At 52.7% G+C, this 19788-nt stretch overlaps 1 protein-coding gene across 6 annotated transcripts in view; it reads right to left on the reverse strand.

The window, feature by feature from the left end:
- Positions 1-19788, reverse strand: part of ccdc166 (coiled-coil domain containing 166) — an 88761-nt gene that overhangs the window by 13384 nt on the left and 55589 nt on the right. For all 6 annotated transcript variants that reach the window (XM_038793171.1, XM_038793172.1, XM_038793170.1 and 3 more), the window contains one exon: positions 16381-16525. In XM_038793171.1, coding sequence (XP_038649099.1) covers positions 16381-16525 — 145 coding nt within the window. The remainder of the gene's footprint in view (positions 1-16380; positions 16526-19788) is intronic.

The raw sequence follows: 19788 nt of genomic DNA on the forward strand, positions 1-19788 counted from the left end.
TTTCTGTAGTGAACGTATTGCTGCTACAATTCACCACTGTATTGTACTGTATTATGTTGATGCCCCTGTGGGCTCCGCCCCCTCGGGGGTGGTATATAAACCTGCAGCCTGTAGGCGACACTCAGTACAGAGCAGTCGCAGGCAGGCACAGATCTAGTTTATTAAAACCACATATTGAAAGTACGTGGATGTTTGCACATTTTTGCCTTTTTTGCTTCCTTTCTGATGATGTCTGTAACTGTTTATAAAGCCAAAAACTACCTCAATAAAATTGTTTATTAAAAAAAAACCACTGTTCACTTCTACTAAACGTCTCATGTGAATTGATGGTCGCATCACTTTCCTTTATCAACCGAGGCACAGAATATAAGAGCAGGGAGGTTATGATGGAGCTGTATAAAACGATACAGCTACAGCACACTATAGGAAGGTTTGATGCAAGATGGCGCCGGAGCGTGGCGACGCTCTGCAGGCTCTCCACCCCAAATTCTCTTCCTATATCTATTATAACCGTACTAACCTTTTAAAACTTTAATTCTAGCACTAACACTGGGCGGCATTCTCCCCTACCCGGCGTGACGGAGGGTCCCGGAGTAGGGGAGTGGCGCCAACCACCCAGGGGTCGCGCCTCCCCAAAGGCGGGGAATTCTCCCCACCTTTGGGGGCCAGCCCCACGCTGGAGCGGTTGCCACCAGAAGACCGGCGCAAAAAACCGGCCCCCCGGCAGCGGGTTTGGCCGAAAGGCTTTCGCCGGTCCGCGCATGCGCCGGCAGTGACGTCAGCGGCAGCTGGCCGCTGACATAGCCGGCGCATGCGCGGTGTGGGGTTCTCTTCCGCTTCCGCCATGGCGGAGGCCGTGGCGGACGCGGAAGAAAATAGTGCAACCAGGGCACTGACCCGGAGTCTGAGCGGGGGGCCCCGATCGTGGGCCAGGCCACCATGGGGGCACCCTCCCGGGTTCGATCGCCCCTCGCCCCCCCCAGGACACCGGGGGCCTGCTCGCACCACTGAGCCCGCTGTTCCAAAGGTGGTTTAAACCTCGGCGGCGGGAGAGGCCTCCCAGCGGCGGGACTTCGGCCCATCCGGGCCGGAGAATCACCGCAGGGGCCTCTCCGATCGGAGTGGCGAGATTCCTGCCCCCGCCACTTCCCAGGGGCGGAGAATCTCTGCCACGGTGGGGGCGGGATTTTAGGCGCCCCCAGACGATTCTCCGACCCTGCTGGGGGTCGGAAAATTTCGCCCACTATCTCTAACCATGCTCTTTTATATTTACTTACAGGTCTGAAGATCCTCCGACGTCCGTGGACCGGCCCACATGACCCGACACGACCCAACCGAGCAGGACTCCTCCAGCGACCCGACCATGACCTCGACCTGGAAGCTGAAGCGGCCTGGCGAAGAGGCCCGACACCGACCTCGCGTGCGAATCGACCTGGCTCCCGAGTGCCTGACCCGGTCTCGGTAGCAACACTGGCCCCCAATGTGCCTGACTCAACTCCCGCAACGACCGACCCGGCCCCCGATCATGGGACCCGTCCTGACCCGGAGATGCCCGCCCAGTACCCTGGCGTACCAGAATATGAAGAGGAGAATCGACATGGAACCTTGACCAGGCCTATATCAAGGCCCGATCCTGACCCGACCAATGCTAAAAGCAAACACGTGACCTGCCCAACCTGACCCAGAAAGACCCTGCCAGCCACCCAAACCCAGAATAAACACCCCCAAAAACAGCAAAGACCCCAAGCAAGGACAAGCCAAAAGGTAGATCTGTCCCTGCAGAACGGCGGAGCCCGATTGGATCACGAACGTGCCCGCTCGGCGACCCCGAAAATCGCAACCGGCGACTGGGACCCCGCCAGACACAACCACTTACCTTGCACAAGGCCAGATGTCTCCCATTGGATCCCAGGACCATCCAAAAGCAGCTGCCGACTGAGGAAGCAAGGGAAACGCGGCGGTCTGCAAGTGAGACTAAACGCGGTTTCAAGTCTCCTCTCCCCACCAGACTCCTGACAAACGTCCAAGTGATCAAAAGCAAGCTGGACGAGCTTAACGCTAGACTTACCTCTCAGAGTTAAGTGAGAGCCTGCTGTGTGCTCTGTTTCACAGAGACATGGCTTACCCCTGCCTCACCGGACTGTGCCATACAGGATGGAGGGATGTGCCTCCTCACCAACTCCTCCTGGTGCTTGGATGTGGCGACCCTGGCGACCTATTGCTCCCCAGACCTGGAATATCTGACTGTGGAGTGCCGACCTTACTGCCTCCCACAGGAGTTCACTTCTGCCTTCATCACGACAGTCTACATCCCACTGCAGGCGGAAGTGAAGAAGGCGCTGGATGAATTGAGACAGTTATAAATAACAATGAAGCAGAATACCCAGAGGCCTTGTTCATCGTGGCCAGGGAATTTAACCAGGCCAACCTCAAGAGTGTACTGCCAAAATTCCACGAACACATTTCCTATCCCACCAGGGGCCCCAACATCCTTGAACACTGCTACACAACCATTAAGGGTCCCGACCGATCCATCCCCTGACCGCACTTCGGAAAATTGGACAACAAGGGGGCAGCTGGGTAGCACAGTGGTTAGAACAGTTTCTTCATAGCTCCCGGCTTGGGTCACTGTCTGTGCGGAGTCTGCACCTTCTCCCCGTGTCTGCGTGGGTTTCCTCCGGGTGCTCCGGTTTCCTCCCACATGTCTAAAGATGTGCAGGTTAGGTGAGTTGGCCTGATAAATTGCCCTTAGTGTCCAAATGGTTGTGCTCGTTCCAAGAGCCGGTGCAGACTTGATGGGCCAAATGGCCTCCATCTGCACTGCAAATTCTATGATAAGGTGCTCCTTCACCTGACATACAAGCAGAAACCTCAGCAGGATAATCCGTTTAAGAAGGTTGTGCAGTGCTGGTCCAAGGAAACAGAAGAACTCTTACGTGACTGCTTGGAGACAGTGGACTGGTCCATATTCAAGAACTCTGCGACCAACCTAAACGAGTATGCCACCACCATCACAAACTTCATCAATAAATTTGTAGAAGATTGCATGGCAAAAAAGGTAGTATGTGCGTTCCTCAACCAGAAACCATGGTTTAATCGGGAGATTCACTCCCTACTGAAGGCCAGGTCTGAGGCGTTCAAGACAGACGACCCTTACCTATACGAGAAATCTAGGTACAACCTTCCTAAAACCATCAGGGATGTCAAGAGACAATACCAGACTAAGCTAGAGTCACAGAGTAACGACACAGACTCTCGTCAGTTGTGGCAAGACTGTAACAACATAATGGGCTACAAAGCAAAGCCAAGTAGAATCTCTGGCAACAGAGCACCCCTCCCAATGAACTCAATGCACTCTAGGCTTGCTTTAAGCAGAAAACCAACAAACCGTTGTCAACAGCCTCAACAACCTTGGACACACCCATACCTACTATCACAGCCTCCAAATTCAGTCCGTCCTTCTCGAAAGTGAACCTTCGGAAAGCAATGGGTCCTGATGGGATCCCTGGTCGTGCACTCAGATCCTGCGTGGACCAGGTCGCAGGTGTATTCGCGGTGATCTTCAACCTCTCCCTATTCCGTTCCAAGGTTCCCACCTGCTTCAAGAAGGCCACCTTCATACCGGTGCTAAAAAAAACCAGGCAAAGTGCCTAAATGACCACAGTCCGGTGGCCGTGACATCTATCATTATGAAGTGCCTCGAGAGGTTGGTCATCAGACACATCAACTCCCTACTCCCAAAACACCTTGATCCTCTGCAATTAACATACTGCTACAACCAGTCCATAGCAGACACCATCTCCCTGGTCCTACACTCATCCCTGGAGCATCTCGACAACAAGGACTCCTACGTCAGACTCATTCATTGACTACAGCTCCACCTACAGCCAAGCTAATTTCAAAACTCCAAAACCTAGGACTTGGCTCCTCCCTCTGCAACTGGATCTTCGACTTTCTGACTCATAGACCATAATCAGTAAGGATAAACAACACTTCCTCCACAATAGTCCTCAATACCGGGGCCCTGCAAGGCTGCATACTTAGTCCCCTACTATACACCCTATACACACACGACTGTGTGGCATATTTCGGCTCCAACTCTACCTGCAACTTTGCTGATGACACGACTATAGTGGGTCGAATCTCACAACGATGAGTCAGAATACAGGAGGGAGATAGAGAACCTAGTGGAGTGTTGTAAAGACAACAATCTCTCACTCAATTTCAGCAAAACTAGGGAGCTGGTCATTGACTTCAGGAAGCAATGTATCCTACACACCCCTGTCTGCATCAATGGTGCAGATGTGAAGATGGTTGACAGCTTCAAATCCCTAGGTGTAAACATCACCAGCAATTGGAAATTTGGCATGCCCACTGTGACTCTTACCAATTCTTACACATGCACCATAGAAAGCATCCTATCCGGCTGCATCAAAGCCTGGTATGGCAACTGCTCGGCCCAAGACCGTAAGAAAATATAGAGTCGCGGACACAGCCCAGTCCATCACATCAACCTGCCTGCCATCCATTGACTCTGTCTACAGCTCCCGCTGCCTGGGGAAAGCGGGCAGCATAATCAAAGAACCCTCCCACACGGCTTATTCACTTTTCCAACCTCTTCCATTGGGCAGAAGATACAAAAGTCTGAGAACACGCACTAACAGATTCAAAATAGCTTCTTCCCCGCTGTTACCAGATTCCTAAATGACCCTCTTATGGACTGAACTGATCTCTCTACACCAATAAGACTCGCAATATTAAATGGCAGCCAGCGTGAATCGTATTGCACTGGGTGAGCGGGGTCAGGCGTGAGGCAGGCGCTCTGTCCAATGGTGGCCCGTGGTAAACTTTGAAAGCAGCATCCACAGACCACAAATGAATCGAGGTGGCCAAAGCAGACAGGAGGGGGGCTCTGTTTCCCCAGTGGCTGCCTCAGGATCATGGTAAAGGCAATAATAGAAAAGAGGGACATCCTGATGCCAAGAAGGCCTGGGCCGAGATGACAGCCAAGGTCTGTGGCCATGACCTCATCAGGCAAACCTGGATTCAGTTCCAGAAGAGTTTCAATTACCTTTTGTGCTCGGCACAGGTGAGTACTGAGTGGGCACTGTGCTGATCGGGGCACTGAGGAGTGTGCCCACCCATGGTTATGGACAAATGTGTGGGTTTCAGGAAGTCTCAAGACGCACAATGCTGGTGCGTCTCAAGGCTGGAGAGATGGATCAGCAGCCTGTGGTCCATCACAAGGTCAGGTGTCCAAAGAGGTGGTAATATTCTCAACCATCTCAGGGATAGTTTGAGTTGTTGGGGCAGGGGGGTGAGGGGGGGGCGGGGGGAACAGTATGGTTTTGGAGGTCACGCTTTCGGCATTCAATAGAGCTCTGCATTTACTTGCAGGAGAAAAAAAGTAACAATTGTGAGCGATTCGCCACTGGTGGTAGTATGCAAAATCTGACGAGCCTCACCAGCCAGGATCTTGGAGATCTGGAGGTTGAGGGAGAGCAAGGAAGCAGATCATCAGGTTTCAGAGATGCTGGTGTCTCTGAGGAAGGTAAGAGCCCAGAGGGCTAAAGCGTGACAGAATGAGATTGAAGTGATGAATGAGCATTTTGTCCATCAGAACAATCTCAGTTATGCACCAACCACGGAGCCAACTCAGTATAACTGAGACCAATCGCGATGGGGGGTATGTGCTGAGAATTGAATCCATGTGCTATGAGTCATGTGTCTCACCCTTTGTATTCACCGTTCAGATGAGCCGTCAAACTGAGCTAGCCAAGAGGCCGATGACCCTCCCTTGGCACCCGAGACATCAAGGAAAAGCGTGTGGCACACCATCTCTCAGCGCCGTGCACCCGAGCAGACACTGGCACACTGGTGGCCATGACCATGTTGGATGAATTGTTCGGGCATAACAGTGAGGGCACATCACGCTCGCAGGTGCAGGCAGGGAGCGCCCAATATGCCAGCAGCTGCAGGACTGCTGGAGACAAGGACCACACTGAGTCCGAGGAGGACTATGAGCCCCATGGAGTTGTCAATAAGGTGCCAAATGCTGGATGCCCAGCAGTATGCAAGGGGAGATCTGTGGGATATTTCCGAGGGATTGCATGCCATGGTATCTGTCATGGAGGAGTCCTTGCGTAACATGAATGCTGCAGTGACTCTGAGCTAACGGCCTTAACTATTGAGAGAGTGGTGAATCAAATGGAGAGGCAGCTCCAGGGGCATGGTGATGCCTTATTGGGTTGTGCTCGGATCGGCAAGACCTCAGGCAGTGTGAGGGAAAGAAGCATCAACTAATGTCACTGATGGTTGGCCATCTTTCATTGGTGAGCGAGGTGGTGAAAACTCACCTCAGAATGGTGGACAAGGTGGCTGTCATCTCTGTGGACTCTTCTGACGGATCCCGGAATAGGGCACTCCCGCTCCTCAGACTCACTGCCAGCCATTGCTCCATCCTCTGAGTCCGCGGCGACTGAGTTGCAGAGTGAATGTCCCAGGCGATGACTGCTCAGGCCCCGCCGGCCATAAGACAACCACCAAAGTCATCTGGACATAGCACCCGCAAAAAAGCTCAAGACACACTAACAGTCACTAACAGTGGTCCGCACTGGGGCGGCACGGTAGCACAGTAGTTAGCACTGTTGCTTCACAGCTCCAGGGTCCCAGATTCGATTACCGGCTTGGGTCACTGTCTGTGCGGAGTCTGCATGTTCTCTCCGTTTCTGCGTGGATTTCCTCCGGGTGCTCCGGTTTCCTCCCACAAGTCCCGAAAGACGTGTTGTTAGATAAATTGGACATTCTGAATTCTCCCTCCTTGTACCCGAACAGGTGTCAGAATGTGGCGACTCAGGGATTTTCACAGTAACTTCATTGCAGTGTTAATGTGTTAATGCAGCCTTTTTTTAAAAAATAATTTTTAATGGAATTTTTTGAAAAATATATATCAACGAAACAATAATAACAATAACAATAATAATAATAAACACCTCCCGGCACCCACAACAATGCATATAACAAACCCCCCCAACCCCAATAAACAACAGAATAAATTAACAATAAGCAAATTCACTTAAACACTATCCCCCTAAACCCCCCCCCCTTCCCCCCCTCCCCCCGGGTTGCTGCTGCTGCTGACCTAGTACCCTTATCGTTGAGCCAGAAAGTCGAGGAAAGGCTGCCACCTCCTAAAGAACCCTTGTACCGACCCCCTCAGGGCGAACTTGACCCTCTCCAACTTAATGAATCTCGCCATGTCATTAATCCAGGTCTCCACATTCGGAGGTCTCGCATCTTTCCACTGCAGCAAGATCCTCTGCTGGGCTACTAGGGACGCAAAGGCCAAGACATCGGCCTCTTTCGCCTCCTGCACTCCCGGCTCCACCCCAACCCCAAATATCGCGAGTCCCCAGCCTGGCTTGACCCTGGATCCCACCACCCTCGACACCGTCCCCGCCACCCCCTTCCAGAACTCCTCCAGTGCTGAGCATGCCCAGAACATATGGGCATGGTTCGCTGGACTCCCCGAACACCTGACGCACCTGTCTTCGCCCCCAAAGAACCTACTCATCCTAGATCCGGACATGTGGGCCCGGTGCAGCACCTTGAACTGGATGAGACTAAGCCTCGCACATAAGAGGAGTTCACCCTCTCCAGGGCATCCGCCCATGTCCCCTCCTCAATCTGCTCCCCCAGTTCCACCTCCCACTTAGCCTTCAGCTCCTCTACCGACGCCTCCCCCACCTCCTGCATTACCTGGTAGATGTCAGACACCTTTGCATCCCCGACCCACACCCCCGAAAGCACCCTATCCCTTACCCCCCGCGGGGGCAGCAAAGGGAACCCCTCCACCTGTCGCCGAGCAAACGCCTTGACCTGAAGGTACCTGAACATATTCCCCGGGGGGAGCTCAAACTTCTCCTCCAGTTCACCAAGGCTCGCGAACCTCCCGTCAATAAACAGGTCTCCCAACTTCCTAATGCCCGCCCTGTGCCACCCCAGGAACCCGCTATCCATGTTCCCTGGGACAAACCGGTGGTTCCCCCGCAGCGGGGCCTCCACCGAGCCCCCCACTTCCCCCCCGTGTCGCCTCCACAGCCCCCAAATTTTGAGGGTGGCCGCCACCACCGGGCTCGTGGTGTACCTCGTTGGAGGGAGCGGCAACGGAGCCGTTACCAGTGCCTTAAGGCTCGTGCCTCCGCAGGACGCCATCTCCATCCCTTTCCATGCTGCCCCCTCCCCCTCCATTACCCACTTGCGTACCATCGAGACATTAGCCGCCCAATAGTACCCAGAGAGGTTGGGCAGCGCCATCCCCCCTCCATTCCTGCCCCGCTCCAAAAAGACCCTCCTTACCCTTGGAGTCCCGTGCGCCCAAACAAATCCCAGAATGCTGCTGTTCACCCTCCTAAAAAAGGCCCTCGGAATGAAAATGGGGAGGCACTGAAACAAGAACAAAAACCTCGGGAGCACCGTCATTTTAACGGACTGTACTCTACCCACCAACGACAACGGCAGCATGTCCCACCTTTTAAATTCCTCCTCCATCTGCTCCACCAACCTAGTAAAATTGAGCTTGTGCAGAGTCCCCCAGCTCCTAGCCACTTGAACCCCCAGGTACCTAAAACTCCTCACTGCCCTCTTTAGCGGGAGCCTACCAATCCCCTCCTCCTGATCTCCCGGGTGTACGACAAACAGCTCACTCTTGCCCAGGTTCAATTTATATCCCGAGAAACTCCCAAACTCATCAAGAATCTCCATCACCTCCGGCATTCCCCCCACCGGGTCTGCTACATACAACAGCAAGTCGTCCGCATACAGCGACACTCGGTGCTCCTCCTCACCTCGCACCAAACCCCTCCACCTCCTCGACTCCCTGAGAGCCATGGCAAGAGGCTCTATTGCCAGCGCAAAAAGCAAGGGGGGCAGGGGGCACCCCTGCCTCGTCCCACGGTGGAGCCTGAAGTACTCGGACCTCCTCCATTTGTCACTACACTCGCCATCGGGGCCTCGTACAGCAACCTCACCCATTTAATAAACCCCACCCCAAACCCGAACCTCTCCAACACCTCCCACGAGTACCCCCACTCAACCCTGTCAAAGGCCTTCTCTGCATCCAATGCCACCACAATCTCCGCCTCTCCATCTGCTGCCGGCACCATTATCACATTTAGCAGCCTTCGCAGCGGTTAGTGTTCAGCTGCCTCCCCTTCACAAAACCCATCTGATCTTCATGTATCACCCCCGGCACAGAGTCCTCTATTCTAGTGGCCAAGATCTTCGCCAGCAACTTGGCGTCTACATTCAGCAGTGAAATCGGCCTGTATGAACCGCACTGCAAGGGGTCCTTATCACGCTTCAGGATCAGGGAGATTAGTGCCCGAGACATCGTCGTGGGCAGAACACCCCCCTCCCATGCCTCGTTAAAGGTCCTGACCAACAGGGGGCCCAGCAGGTCCGCATATTTCTTATAAAATTCAACCGGGAACCCATCCGGTCCCGGCACCTTTCCCGACTGCATGTTGCCAATCCCACTGACCAGCTCCTCCAACTCGATTGGCGCCCCCAGTCCCTCCACCTGCTCCTCCTGCACCCTTGGAAATCGGAGCCTGTCCAAAAAATTCTCCATTCCCCCTCCCACCGCCGGCAGCTCCGACCAGTACAGTTCCCTATAGCAATCCCGAAAGACCTCATTGACCTCTGCCCCCTGCCGCACCATATTCCCATCTCTATCCTTCACTCCACCAATCTCTCTAGCCGCGTCCCGCTTACACAGCTGGTGCGCCAGCATCCTGCTCGCCTTCTCTCCATACTCATAGACCGCTCCCTGCGCCTTCCTCCACTGTGTCTCCGCCTTTCTGGTGGTCAATAAATCAAACTTGGCCTGCAAGCTACGCTGTTCCCCCAGCAATCCCTCCTCCGGGGCCTCCGCGTACCTCCTATCCACACTCAACAGCTCCTCCACCAGTCTCTCCCTCTCCCTCCTCTCCCCCCTCTCCCTATGGGCTCGGATGGAGATCAGCTCCCCCCTAATCACTGCCTTCAGAGCCTCCCACACCATCCCCAGCTGGACCTCCCCAGTATCATTGACCTCGAGGTACCTCTCGATACATCCCCGAACCCTCCTGCACACCACCTCATCAGCCAACAACCCCACATCCAGATGCCAAAGCGGGCGCTGATCCCGCGCCTCCCCCATCTCCAGATCCACCCAATGCGGAGCATGGTCTGAAATCGCGATAGTCCTCCACCCTCGGGACCAGTCCCCTGCTCAAAACAAAGAAATCAATGCGGGAATAAACCCTGTGCACATGGGAGAAAAAAGAGTACTCCCGAGCTCTCGGCCTCCCGAACCTCCAGGGATCCACTCCTCCAAACTGGTCCATAAACCCCCTCAATACCTTGGCCGCCGCTGGCCTCCTGCCTGTCCTTGAACTAGAACGACCCAGTAGGGGATCCAGCACCGTATTGAAGTACCCCCCCATGATCAAGCCCCCCCACCTCCAGGCCAGGAATGCGGCCCAACATACGCCTCATGAAACCAGCATCATCCCAATTTGGGGCATACACATTAACCAACACCACCCTCTCCCCCTGCAGCTTACCGCTCACCATCACATATCTGCCGCCACTATCAGCCACAACCTCAGATGCCTCAAACGCCACCCTATTCCCCACCAGGATCGCCACCCCCCCGGTTCTTCGAGTCGAGCCCTGAGTGGAAAACCTGCCCCACCCACCCCTTCCTCAGACGGACCTGGTCCGCCACCTTCAGGTGGGTCTCCTGGAACATGGCCACGTCCGCCTTCAGCCCCTTCAGATGCGAAAACACCCGGGCCCGCTTAACCAGCCCATTCAACCCCCTCACGTTCCACGTAATCAGTCGGATCAGGGGGCACCCCGCCCCCCCTCCCCCGTCAACTAGCCATAACCCATCGACTGCTCGCCCCTGGCCATCACCCATTCGACCCGTTTCCCACGGCGATAGAACCTCACCCCGACCCCCCCCGAACTCCTCCCTGCCCAATCCAGCAGCAACCCAGTATCCCCCCCCCTCCCCCTCCCCCCAGGCTAGGACCCCTCCTAGCCGCGACTCTCCCTCCACTGTACTCCCGTGAGCCAGCTGACTTCTGCTGACCCCGGCAGCTCCCGCTCTAACTCCGACCCCTCCTGATATGAGGTCCCCCCTCCTCCCCTGCATCAGCTCCTGGGCACCGCTTCAGCGTGGGAAACTCGGTCTAATAACCACGCCCCTCGCCACCAGCTCCACCCCCTCATCCCGCAGCGTGGGAAACCAGAGAAAAGCCCGTGCTTTCACACTGCCCCACCCCACCAATGCAGCTCCCAAACCGCAGTCCCAACCCAACCACCAACTCCGTACAAACAAAGACACAGATCAACCACAAACCCCAGTACCCCCCTTAGAACACAGAACCATAACCCACATCGTCCGAAAGCGAGAGAAAAAACAAAAACAAACAGAATAACCCGCTACAGCATAAACAATGATACATGAATAGAATAGAAAAACTCCCACAGCCCCCAATCTCTAGTTCGAGTCCAGCTTTTCAGCCTGCACAAAGGCCCACGCTTCCTCCGGGGACTCAAAGTAGTGATGCCGGTCCTTGTAGGTGACCCACAGGCGCGCAGGCGGCAACATGCCGAACTTCACCTGCTTTCCATGGAGCACCGCCTTCGTCCGGTTAAACCCGGCTCTCCGCTTGGCCACCTCCGCACTCCAGTCCTGGTAGATACGCACTACCGAATTCTCCCACTTACTACTCCTCACCTTCTTGGCCCATCGGAGAACACACTCCCGGTCACTGAACCGATGGAACCGCACCAGCACCGCCCGCGGGGGTTCATTCGTCTTAGGCTGCCTGGCCAGTACTATGTGAGCCCCCTTCAGCTCCAGGGGCAGATGGAAGGATCCTGCCCCCACCAGCGAGTTCAACATCACGGCCACATAGGCCGGCAGGTCCGACCCCTCCAGCCCCTCCTCGAGGCCCAGGATACGCAGGTTCTTCCTCCGTGACCGAAGCTCCATCTTCTCGAACCGATCTTGCCACTTTTTATGAAGTGCCTCATGTATCTCCACCTTCCCCACGAGGGCCTAAACCTCCTCCTCGCGCTCAGAGGCCTGCTGCTGCAACTCAAGTATCGCTGCACCCTGGGTTGTCTGGGTCTCCAGCAGCTTACTCGTCGTCACCTTCAGGGATTCCAACAACTCCCCTTTCAGCTCTGTGAAATAGCGCAGAAGGGCCACCTGCTGCTCCTCCGCCCACTGCCTCCACTCCTCAGGGGCTCCACCGGCCGCCATTTTGTCCACCTTCCCCCGCTTTTCCAGGGGAGCTGCTGCCGTTTTTTTCCTCGCCTCACCTCGAGTCCGAACCATAAATCCCGGGTGGTTTTGCTCCAGACCCCTTTATCCACCGGGAATCGTCGGATCAGCGCCGTTTGGGGCCCTTAAAAGAGCCCACAAGTCCTTTTAAAGCGGGAGCTGCCGAACGTGCGGCTTAGCTGCGCATAGCCACAACCGGAAGTCATCCGTGTTAATGTAAGCCTACTTGTGACAATAAAGATTATTATTTTGCTTTCTTTTCATTTAAAGAACTATTTTAATGACCTAGATGGATTCGCTTTGATTTGTTTCATGTTAATTTTCTCACCATAAATAACTTGCTGCACTCAAGCCAGAAATATCCTGTGTGCTACATTGGTGTCAGCCTCACCACTGCCTGTACAGAGATGTCCAGAGTGACAGACTTTATTTGGAAGGGAATGGGCTCATGGAATGGCTGAGCGTTATCTGTTGGAGATTAAGGTAGGGTCCATTGGTGATGTAGTAAGGCAGGGCATGCCAGCCTATCTGAAGGACCGCTGAATCAGGGCATTGCTGGTGTGTGTCCCTGCCTTCTGAAGTCTCCTGATTGCACCATCAGCATCCTCACCCTGTGGCTGCCAAGCATCGGCATCAGAGTTTTCAACAGTGTCCATGCCTGAGGCAGATACTGCAGCATCAGCATCCTCCTGCTCAAGAGGATCCCCCTGGAGACAGCAAGGTTGTGACGAGCACAGCAGACATAGAAAATAAGAGCCTGTAATCACAGGTTTGTTCCCGGGGGAGGGGGCTGGACGAAGGCTTTAAGGGGTGGCAGCGGGCAGGGATTGTGAAATTTGGGGATTTCTTCGTTGAAGAAGGTTTCCTGAGCCTGGAGGAGCTAGAGGAGGAGTTTGAGTTGTGGGTGGGAACAGATTTCGGTACATGCAGGTACGGGATTTTGACCAAAAGCAGGTTCCAAGCTTCTCTAGCCTCTCTCTAAGGGGACTACAGGATAAGGTGATGTCAAAAACAGGGGTTAGGGAGGGGAAGGTCTCGGAAATATATAAAGAAATGATGGAGTGGGAAGGGATTCGAATCGGAGAAGTGAAGAGGAAGTGGGAGGAAGAGTTGGGAGGGGAACTGGAAGCTGGGTTATGGGACAAGGCCCTGAGGAGAGTTAATGCATCCTCGTCATGTGCCAGGCTTAGCCTGATCCAGTTTAAGGTGGTCCACATATGACTGTGGCCCGGATGTGCAGGGATTTTGAGGGGACAGGTGTGGGCAGTGTGGGGGAAGTCCTGCGAACCACGTACATATGTTTTGGGCGTGTCCAAAGCTGAGGGGATTCTGGCAGGGATTTTCAGATGTCATGTCAGAGGTTCTGGAAGGGAGGGTGACTCTGAGTCCAGAAGTGGCAATATTTGGAGTGTCGGAAGATTCGGGCGCCCGGGCTGACGTTTTGGCCTTTGCCTCCATGGTGGCCCGGAGACGGATTTTGCTGGGATAGAGGGACTCAGAGCCTCCAAAGTCAGCGTTTTGGGTCAGTGACATGGCAGGGTTTCTTAGGCTAGAGCTGATTAAGTTTTACCTTAAGGGGTTTTAATTTGCCTTAAGGGGTTCATTACAAGGGTTCGCTCGGAGGTGGCAGCCATTCATCGGCTTCTTCATGGAGAATTGACCGTCAGTAGGCGGGCGGGGGGGGGGGGGGGGGGGGGGGGGGGCACTGAAGTGAAAACTAAGGGTAGGGAATCTAATATACGGGTAGCTAGGAGTTAGGACGGGTGGACGTTGGGTATGTTATAGTGTTTTTTTTGCTTGTGTTGGATTGCTCTGTTGTTTAGAATGTTAAAATTATAAATGCCTAAATAAAATGTTTTCAAAAATCAAAAAGAGCCTGAGTAGGCCCTTCAAGCCTGTGTCTGTCCTCAGGCACCTAACGGGCATCACCTTTTCAGTGGGTAACCCTGGTTGCCAATCAAACCACCCATTGAGGTGAGGTGGAGCAGCAAAGTGCCCGGGCACCTGTGAGTGATGAAGAATGAATGGTTGTGCGAGCTGCCCGGGTACCTGGCACAAACACCTGCAGAACCTGGGTTTTATGGTCACACACGATCTGAATGTTCATCAAGTGAAAACCCTTCCTGTTCACAAAAGCACCCTGGCTGCCCAACTGCCACCCCGATGGCAACGTGGGTGCAATCAATAGCATCCCAGCTGCAGGACAGCCCTGTAATGGCGGTGAATCCTCTTGCCCTCTCAGCCAAGCTGACCTGGTCCTCCCTGAACTGAATGAATGTCCTCACATGGCTGGGCAGGGTGTCAATGACCAGCTTCACACAGCGGTGTGCAGCCGACAGACTCCACATGGAACGACCATAGCGCCCTCGAACAATCCGGACGCATAAATGTTTAGTGCCACAGTGATCCACAGTGTCCACCAATTGGAGGCTGCCTCCGGCTCAATCACCTGGCAGATGCTCGTCATGGCTTCCCTAGAAAGTCAGAACCTCCTGCAGCACTGGACCTCTGTCATGTCGCGGTAGATTGATCGCGACCTGTACACGCTGGCAGCAGGGTAGTGGAGTCTTCTGTAGGAGCGGTCTGCTTGCCCTCCCTGCTGGCCCTGGTCATACTGTACCTGCATTTGTGCCCGGGGGGAGTACCTGCGACCACCAGGCCATGTCACTCTTTGTTCCCTCTCCTCCTCAGAGGAGGATGTGCTCCCTGCCGAGTAGACATTCATTACCTAGGTTGGCAAATGGGACTCAGTCGTGTGAAAAGTGTGACAGAGGGACCCAAACCTCTGGTACCAGAAGATAGAAATGTCCTGGGAGCTGCGCACTGGGATGAACCCAACACAGAAGACACTCTATCAATACTCCAAAACACCAGCTCACCTCACTCCTGGAAAGGCGGAAAACCTCAGTCAGCCCCTTTTATCCCACCCCTGCATGGAAAAAGATCAAGGGGCGGAATTCTCCGCACTCACGACGGGGCGGAGAATAGCAGGCGGCGTAAATTTTTACGGCCACGCTGGTCCGACGCCCTCCCGCTATTCTCCCCCCCCCCCCCCACGCCCGCCTCCCGACACGAATCGCTGCCCGCCATTTTTTTTACGGCGAGCAGCGATTCACCTTGGCCGATGGGCCGATTTCCAAGGCCTTTACGACCGTTTTTATGAACGTAAATCACACCTGGTCTGACCGTTCGTAAAAACGGCCGTAAAGTCCCGATCTGGGGAACCATGGCACCGATTGGCATGGCATCACCACGGCCGTGCCAAGGGTGCCATAGACCCGCGATCAGTGGGCACCGATCGCGGGCAGCGGGTACTTACCCCGCGCACTCTATCTCCTTCCGCCGCCCCGCTGTATCCATTCGCGGGGCGGCTCAGGGGCATACCGGCCCGCGCATGCGCGGGTTTCACGCATATGCGTGATGACATCATCCGCGTATACGCGGGTTGGAGTCGTCCAATCCGCGCATGCGCGGCTGACGTCATCTGACGCGTCAGCCGTCGCTAACTCTGGCTAGCGGGCTTAACAAAATTCGTTAAGCCCGCTATGCCGGATGTCACGGCCGCGCGATGCTAGCCCCGACCGGGGAGCAGAATCGGTTCCCGGTCGGGGGGGGGGGGGGGGGGCGGTGGAGGCTGGCGTCAAACCCGCCCGTTTTTTGACGCCAGCTTCCCGAGTCTTCGTGACTCGGGAGAATCGCGCCCCAAATTCGGTGGGTCCACCTGCGTGTGCGACGAGCTTAAAGTCACTGCACGAACAACATTAAATTCTCGTTATTTGAAGACTTCATCCTCTTAACTACCTCCATTATTGTTGCGGGCTCGCTGCCGATTCACGCCTGTGCCTGCTGACCGAGGTATTGCGCGAGTGTGCGATGATGTTGGAATGCGCGTCCGACATCAGAATGTGTAATCACGCTCTTCCGGATTGAGCACGTGCCCGCCCAACATAAAATTCTACCCATGGAGTGATGAATGAATGGTGAGCCTGTTCAATCAGGCTGTCATATCAAGGTGAATGATTTACATTTGAACAAACCTTGTTTATGTCCCTCAAATCCGGCCACTAATTTCTCCTTTGCAGTCCTGATTTCTTCCAGGTTCTGGTGGTTCTGATCATTCAGGGTGATGATCTGATGCTGCCTTTTGTCAGTCCTTTTTGACATCTGTACAATGTATTCATGCTAAAGCAGATTATAATTAAAATGTGTTAAACTGCAAATGTATAAATTCAAAATTATTTGCACTCAGCCAAAAATGCTGATTAAATAAATAGTATTGCAATCTTCATCAACATAATGAAGTAATCGGGTAGTTTACATATTGGGATAATGCCTAATCTGTGTTGTGTTATATCCCATTAACACCATGAGGGGTCTGGTAGATTGTGTATAGGACAATACAATCTGGAGGCGATGAACAGTTGTGTTATTAAAAAAATGAAAATTAAAAATATTTTCAAGTCCGTTTCACTCTATAAAAGTACAGAGGAAATTTTAATCCGCTGTCGACATTCTTAGCACTTGGAGTGGATTTACAGAGATATTACTCAGTGTCTAACTAACAACAAAGATACACAGGGGTCTTGATTCAAATAGGAAACAGATTGTTCAAGGATTTGAAGATACTCTTTTCACGACACCATGGCTCTGACTGTAACATTATATTCTGCAGTTTCTCCTTCCTTCCTTATATACGGTATGCGTTGTCTGTATAGCATACAAGAAACAATACTCTTCACTCGATCGTAATACATGTGACAATAATAAATCAAATGAAATAATGGTGAAGACTGTGAAATCTCACTGTCAGCTTACGCCTAGGATATTTGGGTTTGGATCTTAAGGCCCTGGGATAGAGTTTTCACTTGAAGGATCAAATGGGGGCCAGAAGTGTGTGTGTGTGTGTGTGTGTGTGTGTGAGGGGTGGGGGGGGGGGGAAGTAGTCCACCCCCGCTGTAATTTGCCCCAAATTGACCAATTGATGGCCTCATCAACATGGCTGCGTTGTCAAGGCTGCAGTTCCAAAAGGAGGCCCTCCCTCACTGAAGAATCAGACGGCTGTCTTTTCAGGTAAGTCAGCGAGATTTCCTCGAGATGGAGGCACTCCCACTCCAACTTTTTCAACTTTAATATAAAAGTTCTCCTCAGCAGTCAGGCGACCAATATAATGGAATACAATATTGACAAATGTGAGGTTATCCATTTTGGTAGGAATAACAGCAAACGGGATTATTATTTAAACGATAAAATATTAAAGCATGCCGCTGTTCAGAGAGACTTGGGTGTGCTAGTGCATGAGTCACAGAAGGTTGGTTTACAAGTGCAACAGGTGATTAAGAAGGCAAATGGAATTTTGTCCTTCATTGCTAGAGGGATGGAATTTAAGACTAGGGAGGTTATGTTGCAATTGTATAAGGTGTTAGTGCGGCCACACCTGGAGTATTGTGTTCAGTTTTGGTCTCCTTACTTGAGAAAGGACGTACTGGCGCTGGAGGGTGTGCAGAGGAGATTCACTAGGTTAATCCCAGAGCTGAAGGGGTTGGATTATGAGGAGAGGTTGAGTAGACTGGGACTGTACTCGTTGGAATTTAGAAGGATGAGGGGGGGTCTTATAGAAACATTAAAAATTATGAAGGGAATAGATAGGATAGATGCGGGCAGGTTGTTTCCACTGGCGGGTGACAGCAGAACTAGGGGGCATAGCCTCAAAATAAGGGGAAGTAGATTTAGGACTGAGTTTAGGAGGAACTTCTTCACCCAAAGGGTTGTGAATCTATGGAATTCCTTGCCCAGTGAAGCAGTTGAGGCTCCTTCATTACATGTTTTTAAGGTAAAGATAGATAGTTTTTTGAAGAATAAAGGGATTAAGGGTTATGGTGTTCGGGCCGGAAAGTGGAGCTGAGTCCACAAAAGATCAGCCATGATCTAATTGAATGGCGGAGCAGGCTCGAGGGGCCAGATGGCCTACTCCTGCTCCTAGTTCTTATGTTCTTATGTTCATTGTGGAGAGGGATCCACACAATAGGGCAGCCTGCAGCTGGAGCTGAAGCCAGCTGGATGCGTGGGCCTTTCGACCTGCCTGGAACACTAGCCATTGTCGAGAGGCTGCCTGCAGGAAGCGACACTGTTCCTCGATGCCTCCAGAGATCTGGAGGCGGACTAGAAAATTCCAGTCTTAATAAGCCTTTCAGAAGTTGAATTGGACACCCATAGCTTGTGACAGGTATCCCCGATCCTGCCCTTTGGAAAATGGCTTGGAGGTTGACAGTGCTGGAAAACCAACATGCTGGCCGGCATGGACCACCAGAACCTGCATCTGTTTAAAGCAGACAGACTGTGTTGTTAATTGTGAAACAGAGCAGCAAAGTGCCCATGCACCTCAGCAAGCTGGCACAAACTCACATCATTGGCAGAGGTGACAGGTTCCAGTTTTCAGATAATCTGATGGATCTGAAATTCCACACAGGGCCTCAGCCAGCTCATCTAAGGATCATCACAGAATTATCCAGCACAGAAGAGGCCCTTCTGCCCATTTCTGCCTATGCAAGTATTTGAAAGAGCTTTCCACTTAATCCCAAAGCCCAAATGTTTTGCCCCTTTGAGCATTTATCAAATTTCCTGTTGAATCTGATTCCACTGCCCTTTCAGACAGCGCTTTCCACATCGTAACAATTTACTTGCCTCTGGTTCTTTTGTCAACTATCTGATATTCTTCTGGCTATAGAACGCCCTGTCTCAGAACAACTATACTAAAGCCCCTTATGATTTTGAACAGCTTTATTAAATACTAAAAGTGATTTGCCTCCCTCTAGTGGTTACAGTCTGTATGTACTGTGAGAGTTTTTCCAATCTCGCACATTGAACTGGAGATGCAACATACATACATACATTCACAGAAAATCAGCTCATGCTGCTTTGCAGGAGCATGATTAAATAAAACTGGGCAGAGAGCCAAAGGAATGGAGGAGCCACTAAACATTTAGTAAGTTTGGTGCGCTGAAGGCTCCACAGCACTGTCCAAACCAGCCACCTTCACTGTCCAGGACAAGGGCAGCAGATGCATGGGAACAGCACCACCTGGAGGTTTGCCTCTGTTATAGCAGGATCTCCAGGTGATCATCAGCAGACAACAGCGACAGTTTATTTAGAGGCAAAAACTATTTACAGAAAGTATAAAAGAACATGTCAAAAAAAAAATTTAGAGTACCCAATTCATTTTTTCCAATTAAGGGGAAATTTAGCGTGGCCAATCCACCTACCCTGCACATCTTTGAGTTGTGGGGGCGAAACCCACGCAAACACGGGGAGACTCTGCAAACTCCACATGGACAGTGACCCAGAGCCGGGATCGACCTGGGACCTCAACACCGTGGGGCAGCAATGCTAACCACTGTGTAACTGTGCTGCCCTAGAAAGGAACATTGTAATACCAGCCAGCGACTCCA

Source organism: Scyliorhinus canicula, chromosome 3 (genome assembly GCF_902713615.1).
Source record: "Scyliorhinus canicula chromosome 3, sScyCan1.1, whole genome shotgun sequence".
Lineage (NCBI taxonomy): Eukaryota > Metazoa > Chordata > Chondrichthyes > Carcharhiniformes > Scyliorhinidae > Scyliorhinus > Scyliorhinus canicula.